The sequence below is a fragment of the Quercus robur genome, chromosome 5, assembly GCF_932294415.1.
Source record: "Quercus robur chromosome 5, dhQueRobu3.1, whole genome shotgun sequence".
Classification (NCBI taxonomy): Eukaryota; Viridiplantae; Streptophyta; class Magnoliopsida; order Fagales; family Fagaceae; genus Quercus; species Quercus robur.
The window spans coordinates 30,986,167-30,995,341 of record NC_065538.1 but is presented as its reverse complement, the minus strand read 5'-3'; the positions used below and the strand labels follow the sequence as shown (position 1 = coordinate 30,995,341).

At 34.9% G+C, this 9,175-nt stretch overlaps 1 protein-coding gene across 1 annotated transcript; it reads right to left on the bottom strand.

Moving 5' to 3' along the window:
* Positions 1 to 739: 739 nt before the first annotated feature.
* Positions 740 to 7,118, bottom strand: LOC126725785 (uncharacterized). Its single transcript, XM_050430711.1, has 7 exons — positions 6,896 to 7,118; positions 6,433 to 6,513; positions 6,212 to 6,336; positions 5,988 to 6,084; positions 5,110 to 5,219; positions 3,201 to 3,275; positions 740 to 1,043 (listed from the first exon to the last, which is right to left on the bottom strand). Exons 2-7 carry the CDS (start codon positions 6,500 to 6,502, stop codon positions 993 to 995), a joined length of 528 nt encoding a protein of 175 aa, XP_050286668.1. The 5' UTR covers positions 6,503 to 6,513; positions 6,896 to 7,118; the 3' UTR covers positions 740 to 992.
* Between the last annotated feature and the right edge of the window lie 2,057 nt (positions 7,119 to 9,175).

Genomic DNA, 9,175 nt, shown 5'->3' with positions numbered 1-9,175 from the left:
CTGAGATGAGAGAGAGGGTGAGTTTGGTGTTTCCACCTCTTATAGAGAGAGGGGGAGAAAGAGAGAAAAAATACTTATTTATGCAGTTACAATAACCATGTACATTTACATAGTACTATAACTTTTCTATATTTACACATTTTACATTGGATGTTCAAAATTCAGTCCTTAGTCTATTATTCACAGACTGTTGTAAGTGCTCTAAGGCCCTAACTTTTCATGTTTCAATTTATCCCAGTGAAATGAAGCAGAACCGATAGAATAACACCAGGAAAACATTTAGGTCGTCTTTGGTATTTTTTATTTTTCTTCAAAAACTTGTTTTTAGGGAAAAAAAAAAAAAAAAAAAAAAAAAAAAAAAAAAAAAAAAAAAAAAAAACAGTTTTCTTATTTTCTTGCTTTCCAATTTCTTGCATGTTTCTTGCATTGCAGGTACGATCTCAACCGTCCAACAGAATTTGGTGAATCAAAGATTGCTTTCAATCAAGAGAAAGCCAAAGCCAAATTGAGAAAATTTCTAAGTCTGACAAATAGGTCCAAGAGCTATGAAATTGAACAGTATCTTTTACATCAACAATATCATTTCTTTTCCCCTTACAATAAGTGAGGATGGGGAATTCAAACCCAAATTCTTCCTGTGGAGAAAACTCGGCAATCCTATCAATGAACAATCACATATCTCATAGAAATATCATGGTAAATTTAGCACCCAAAAAAAAAAAAAAAAAAAAAAAATCAATGACAAAATATTGATCAACCATTTGAAATCTTATTGTAATAAACTAAAATACACTGGTTGCTTATTGTTATTATTTTCTTTTTTGAAAAAAAAAAAGAAAAAAAAAAAAGAAAAAGAAAAAAAAAAGGTTATCTTAATACAGGCAGGCGTGAGGTTCCAACTTGTCATGAACATTCTACAGGGATGCAGATGAGTATCCACTCCAGATTTTCATCTTGAATTGTAGCAAAGAAATCACAGGGGAGAACATAAATTAGTCAACTGGAACTTCAACCTCCATTTTTAGTCCCGACCTGCCAAGAACCTGCAACAGATATGAAGCAATGATGGTACACATGGCCAGAAATATTTCACGCAGACTCAATTATCAAGCATAACCATGCAAATCCATATCAAATGTTCATGGTATATTCATCTTGCAACGGCTCTTTTGCCAAATAGATTTTAACACAACAAAAAGCTTTTTATCAGCAAGCCAGTGTCCCCATTGAGCTTCAAATCATATGCAGATGAGCCAACTTATGAATGAGAAGTAGAAGATGAGAGAAAGGGTTTTTGCATCTAAAACTAGCCTAATTGTGATCCCACCTCTGCATCTATCTAATTCACTGATTTCTTAAAAAGACAATAGAGTGAGCAGTTGAGAAAATCATGTGACAGCACATACTGAATCTAAACCAAAGATAAATGAATAAATGAACTCATTCCATCTATCAGAAATTACAGAATGTCCCATCCCTTTACATCATCTAATCTCGATCTTATCTCTTTTTCATTTGATAATGAAACTCATTCACAAAAGAGCCTAAAGATACAGGAAACAAAGCAGAGGAACTCACAATAGAAAAAACTATTGCACTAACAACTGTGGCCTCTACCATACAATCCTCCATGATTAAAGAAAAAGAACCCATCAAACAAACTGAGACATTAAAAAATTGCCATGCTTTAAAAAGCGTTTATTGATTAGCAAGCAAGATGTGGTGGCTAGATTGGGTGCCAAACAAAGAGTTCAAGACCTATTCCCCATCAAATGTAAAATGACTAGTACAAGAAAGAAAGGAGCTAAAAAAGTAGATGGTGAGTATGAATGAGGAAATCTTAATTAGGTCCACTATTCAGCGCTGGCCCCATATATGTGAGGTCCTCTTGAGGGGTGGCCAAGAAAATCATAATTGTTTAGTTTACTTTCCAGATTGCCTATGGCCCTCTAGAGCTTGACAATATGGCTGTGGACTGCAGCAGAGGAAGATTTATTAAGCATAACTAATTTTTATTTTATTTATTTTCCTTCAGGCTTCCATTGTTCATTGTAAATGAGGAGTGTAGCTGCAACTTCTAAAGGTTTTTTTCCCCTTTTCTAAAAACTATTCACTAGTTGTGGCAGGGAATTACGTAATAGGATGCTTTAGGTCACTAAATAGATTTAAGGTAAAAGTAATATAATAGCAGGGGACAATCTAGTATCAATTCAACAATTTTTTAGTCTATTTTGGAGATAAGGCCTTGTGTTAGTAAATTTTGTGAAATGGTCCAGAAAAGAAAAAATATGAAATTCCTTCTTCACCTCTTACAATGTTTAGAAGGATGAAAAAAAAAAAAATTCTCCGCATGTTTGTGTTGGTAACTGTGAACTGTTGATTCTCCTTCTGAAGATAGATGGGCAACAACAACAATTTCCGAAGACTGATCAACATCTTTTGGGGTTGATACTACAGTAACGACACATTACATATCCAATGAAATTAGGGCCCGTCATAAATTCTGAACAGCATTTTAAGAGAAAAAGAAGGTTATTGTTATTATTGCTCAGACTTGTCCATAACATTTGTTGGAAATGGAGCAAAGGTATCACATGGAATTTCAAGGATGCTTACTGTAAGTGTAAGATGCATTGAATATTTGAGACATTGTAAAATATCTGTTAGCAGAAGAATATGAATACAATCCTAATGCCAATGGTCATTTAATGGTTATCTAGGATAAACACGTTGAAAATCACTTTGGGTTATAAAGAGAATGCCATCAATGTACATCTGATGCAACTAGACAATGCAGATACATTTCACTATCCTTCCAAGTTCTAAAGCTATAACAATGATTATCGACTCAGATGAACATTAAGAAGATTCTCAATGGAATATTTCTCTGGCAAAAATAGCCCTTTATGTACTTGACGATGTCTCAATAGGCTTAAGAATTGCTGTCCTCTTTAAGTATATTGCAGGATGATCAAATTCCATGTATATACACATCCATTCCTCCAACAATCTTTTTCTTTTTTCCCTCCAACTTCACCCAAAAAAAGTTATATAATTTAAACCCTCGCCTGTAGCCTCAGAAAGTGCTAAGGCAGATGTAATCAAATCACTCAAGTGTATTTGTTTTCCTCAATTTTCTTCTTTCCTATGTTACAAAGAATTTAACTGTTACTAGAATTATGTTAGAAAACGTAAATTACCTTAATGAAGTCATCCAACATCAAATAAGACTCCTTTGAGTAACCTGCTTCTTGCAAAACCTGTCTCAAGACTTTCTGCAAACCAAAGAACAAAGGGTGCAAGCCATTGATATGCTTTAGTAAAAATTTGAACCAAATAGTAATCTTTTAGATTTGAAAACAGATAATCAAGCCATGCTATTGCAAACTATACAAGTGATAACTAAAAAAGAAAGGGGAAAAATAAAAGAAGAGAACTAAACGTTGGGATTTTCAGTGTCTATTTTTTTTTTTTTTTGGGGGGGGGGGGGGGGGGGGGGGTAGGTAATCGAAGAAAATGAAGAATATCTCATTCAATTTTAGGACATGTATCTTATTATTAAAAAATCTTCAAGCAGAAACTTAAAATCATAGGCTGAAATGATAAGGAACCACCCAATTTTACCAATCAAATAATTAATTTAGAATGTGAATTTTAACCTCAAGGGAGAAATAGTTATGGCCATTTCAAAGCAGGAAGAAGTGGAACAGTTTCACAAGTCATAGATTTGGTATCAAAATTCGCAAGTGCCCAGAAGATGTAAGCCATATTTAGAAATTCCAAGTAATTGACATCACATTAAGCCATATAGAGGTTCCCCATTCATTAACATTCTCAATTGGAATTATCATTGTACATCTTGACCTTTGTAGCTACTCCAAATGACAATCACATTAATCCATGGCATGAACCTCTCTTTTTCTCTGTCTTTTCCAATATAACATACTTTACTTTTATCCATGCCATTCCCCTGTTTCACTTATGTCCAGGCCATTCCTCTGTTTAATGAAAATATAAAAAGGGTAACACTTCGGCATAGTTCCTTAGGTGTAGTACTTTAGGTTCCCCAATTAAATTCAAATACATAGGTGCATTGAATTTAATTGTCCTTGAAAAAGATAATGTTGTTTGTGATTTATTGGTCAATACAACCATGTGTTAGAATTTACCTGGAAAACCTAGCATACAGAACCTAAGGAACTATACATAAGTTTTTCCCATATAAAAATTGCTACTATTATAGGTTATCTGACTAATAACCATGCATGGAAAAATAGGGTCACATTTTGGCTTTTATTTGAAAGCAACAAAAGAGTATTTAGGACATAAAATATGTCAGCTACCTGTGTTGCAAATGTCCAACACAAGCTTCCTCAATAACCCAGTGCAGAATGCATACTCAATAAAAGTGTTCAACATATTCAGATGAAAACATTCCTAGTTTCTAGAAGCTATTCATCTGTTCCTCCATAACGTCATATATTTTAAATGAGTAAATCCAAATGAGGAAAAAAAAAAGGCTAAATGAAACCACCATCCCTACATTTGGAGGGTAGAAAAGTAGACTACAATACTTAATCCATCAGTCTCATAAATATCATAGGATCAGATGGATCCCACATCTAGGCATGTGCCTGCACCCAAACACACACATACATAACATAGCACACAACATACAGTTTGAATACAAAACTCAACACAAGTTAGCAGATGATTTAAATATTACTGATTATAGATAATTACTGTAGGGTAAGAACATGCGAAATAGCCAAGAAATTTTATAAGACAACCTCAACATTTTGGCAGTTCAAATATCACTAGTCAATCTCCCTTATCCAGAAATTTTTTCGAGAATATTTTCCTCCACTAAAAGGACACCAAACTGGTTCACTTCATCCCTTGATAAAAAGTTTTTAACACCTTCCTAGCAGTCATTTTTTACTCGATTATGATGTCTTTGCATTAATGACTTCACTAAATGATTCACAGTTATGCACTATGAATAACTTCATTTCTTTCATGTTCCTCTTCAAAATCATTAACCTTTAGCTTTGATGGCATGACTAAATGATTGAACAAAAAGGTAGAATGCCAGATCCACGTTAATACCTCTCTTTGCTCATCAGACATGAATGAACCAGACAAATCCCGAAGCACTTCTAATATGTCATTGAAAGACACCTTCCCATTATTGTCTGAATCATATACTTTGAAAATAACTGGACAAAGAGACAAACAACAATATCAATATATAACCCAAAATATTCACCTCCTTAGTAAGCTATATTAAAAAGTATAATAGTTATGCAGCATTGAAGTTAAGACAGTACCAAAATGATTTACGATAAGAAAGATAAGCAAAATTATAAGAGTAATAACATTCAACAGAAACAGCCACACAAAAAAAAAAAAAAAAAGTTGTTTGTTAAATAACATGTCCTATGTATGAAATTTATTCAATCTATTTAGCTTCTTCTTTTTTTTTTTAAATCCCGTTTGTAACTTTATTATTAAAGATGCACACATTACCAGAACTATTGCATATAAGTAGAAAGTGTCATCCAATTGTTTACAACATTATTTTTTTTATTCAATGACTAACAAAATTCTTTACAACATCAAAGGTCTAAACAATCTTACACTAAAAGCTTATGCCTCTCTGTTAATTTTTGGATTTGTTCCAAGTCTATCACTATTCTTAACTAAGATAAAATGCTTTCCACTCATAGCCTTCTTTACATGTTGAGTGATAGATAACAGGTTTCCAAATTGTCCCCAATGCCAAATTCTCTAACTTCATTTTTCAGGAAAAGGTTGCAAACCAAAAGGAATAACAAATGTAATGCATTTAAGTAAATGTACACATTATCCCTAAATAAGTGATTATCATGGAATTGCTACAATCCTTATGGTTCATCCAACTTTTATTATGAAATTGAATCAGAAGCATAAATAATCCTGTTAAATTGCTAAGCAACCATACTTACACTCAATTTTTTGGTGTGTAGTAGCTTTACCACTAAATGCAGACAAGAAAGCCACAAAGTCCTTAAAATTTAAACCATCCACCATCTTAAGTAGCCTCTGCAATGGAAATTACCACAAAGCAAAGCTGTGAAATTATCATGCATCACAAAAAAAACACTACAAACATCACAAGTACCAAATACAAATTCTCCATCAATTACTTTTAAAGATCCAAATGGACTACCTGAGAAAGCGGATTCATTGCAAACTCAGGGACTGATAAGAACTCATCAGCAGAGATAAAACCCTTCGCATTCCGATCAAGTTGGCAAAATCTTTGATATAATGATACTATTTCTTGCTGGGAAACTAAAATTTTTACACACCAAACGCATCAAATTGAGAACTAAAAACAACAATATAAAAGAACTACAGAACTTATGAACAAGCGTAAAGATAACCCACATAGATTACTGCAGTGTTCTTGCACTTCCTCGATATCATATTGAGTCAACACAGATGATGCACTCCCCATTGGCTCTCACTCTATAACAACAAATTCCAAAAAACAAAAGTTACCCATCAATCAATTACCCAAGCAAGCCAGAACCCATAATTCAAAAACCAAAATTACAGGCAATATACTAAAAAACCCAGGCCTGTTTGGTTGCAGAGAAACCTTAACAAAGAAAAAAAAAGAAACCAAAAATTCCATTCAAATCTCTAAACTCACATTAATAATTAAGACCCAAAAAGTGCTTCACTCAACTAAAGCCAATAAAACCATGTGGCTTAGTTTAGCTTGATTTATTCAATTCTTGTGAAACAATACAGCCAAAAACAAAGGAATCAATATGGGCATATTTGTTTTATCCTGGATTTTCTAAGTGAGGAAAACAGAAAAGTAGAAGAAAGAAAGAAAAGGTACCTGAGAACCCAAGGTGTGACCTGGATTGTTGGAGATGAAATTTACGTTGTCATCATCGAAGTGCAAAACGTCGTTGGGTTATAGGGGGCTTATAAGAACTAGGAATAGGAGAGGAGGCGGTGGCCGCTGAACCCTTTTTATTGATTTATTTATTAAGTGTAATTATGTTTATGACTTCAAAACCCCAGCCCAGAAACAATTTCGAGGATCACATTCACATGCTTTGCTGCACTATTCGACTTTATAATGCTTTTCTCTGCCGTCAAAGCCGATGTATTTTTATTGGTGGGCCAAAACCAAGAGTTTTGGATATTTGCAAGTTGACGTGTTGGACCCGGAATGGGCAGACTTTGGCCCAATCAATTTGCAGTGGGCTGCTTTTTTTCTTTTTTTTTGGTAAAGGGGATAAAAACAGAGAAAACTACACAAGCAAGGACTCAGTAGGGCAGCGCCTACTGACATACAGTCCAGCCAAGTCATGATTTAGAGAAGGAAGAAACTCCACAGGGGGATAGTCAAAAAAAACAAAAATCTTCATTCTATGCTGCACCCTTTCTTGCAAGAAGGTCAGCGCTTCTATTAGCCTCTCAATAGCAATGACTGAAATGAATCCGCTGGACTTGAGAAGCCAGCTGTCTGCAATCATCTAGGAGGGGAGAGATAAAAGGATTTGTCTGATTGGTTTTTTGCAGAATATCTATAATGGCTTTTGCATCCATATCAACTTCAATGGCTTGAAAGTTTCTGTCCACAAAGATGGTAAGGTCATCCCTTAAAGCTCATAACTCCACTTCAAAACTTGAAGTTACACCGATCCTTCTTGAAAATCCTACCACCCAATTGCCGGTGTCATCTCTGATCACACCTCCTCCACCAGCTAATCCCAGGTTACTTGAGGAGGACCCATCCGTGTTTAGCTTCTTCCAATCGCTCCAAGGTCTCTCCCATCTAATACCCTTCATTGTAAAACTGTTGTTTTTCTTCCAATCCGCAGCACACCAATAATAATCACCAGCTTGACTAATTATATGGGCTGCCAAATTTGGGTTGGGGTTGCTCTTTTGGAAAATCACCTTGTTCCTTTGTTTCCATATCATCCAAATGACAAAGAGAAAAACTAAATTCCATGGAGGTTGGCTATGACAAATTGCTTGATCATTCATTGCATTAGTGGACAGCCAGGTGTGAATATCACTGGTGAAGAAGTTCCTATCCGCCTCAGAGATGCCTAGCTGCTTCCAAAGATCTTTGCTACTCCAACAATCCCTCAGCCAGTGGATAATGGTTTCCAAGTCTTCTCTACACTGAGGGCAAGTAGGATCAAAGCTTACCCCTCTTATTACTAAGCAATCCTTAACACCAATGCTATTATGTAGACATTTCCAAACAAAAAACTGAATTTTTGGAAGAAATTTTATTTTCCATATCCATTGCCCCCTAAACTCATAATTGTCATTTTCTACTGTTGCCAACTAATAAGCACTCTTAAGATCAAAATTCCCATGGAAATTAGCTGCCCAAGACAATCTATCCTCACACCTGGCAACTAAGACATACGGAGTGGCCTGAATTTCCAACTTAATACTCAAAGGGAGCTCAAAAGAAATTTTCGACCAATTCCAACCATTAGCTGATATCACTTCCTTTACTTTCATGCCACCTTCCTCCTTGGTCAAAGGACCCTAAATTAAGTTTCTGATTGGTCCTTGAAAGGACCAATTATCTGACCAGAACCTTAGGTTGCTATCTTTTCCAATGACCCATTTCGTCCCAGCATTAAAAACCTCTTGGCCTTTCCTCATACCTTTCCATACTTGAGAACAAGGAAGTTTGTCGCTATTAACCAAGTTTATTCTCTGATGAGTGTAGTATTTGTTCCTAAGAACTCTAGCCCACAAAGTTTTCTTTTCTGAATGGAACCTCCAATTAAGCTTTGCCATACCCATGTGCTTATATGCTATTATTTATAATAAAAAATAAAACACATGCACACAAGGAGAGGTAATGAAATTCTAACACAATTACACAGGTGCTGGCACACAATAAACTTCACTCAAAATCCATGGTGGCTAACTTGCTATTGTAAATTTTTGTTTGTGCTTAAAGATTTTATGGATAAAAAGTTGGGTATAAAGTTAAATATTTTTAAGTGATTTTTTGGCGGACTTAGTTTAGGTCCAGTGCATCTAGTGCACTGGACCCGATCAGATGATAACACGTGTTCAAAAGTAGACACATGTCATCATCTCAATAGATCCAATACTACTAGACACTAGACCT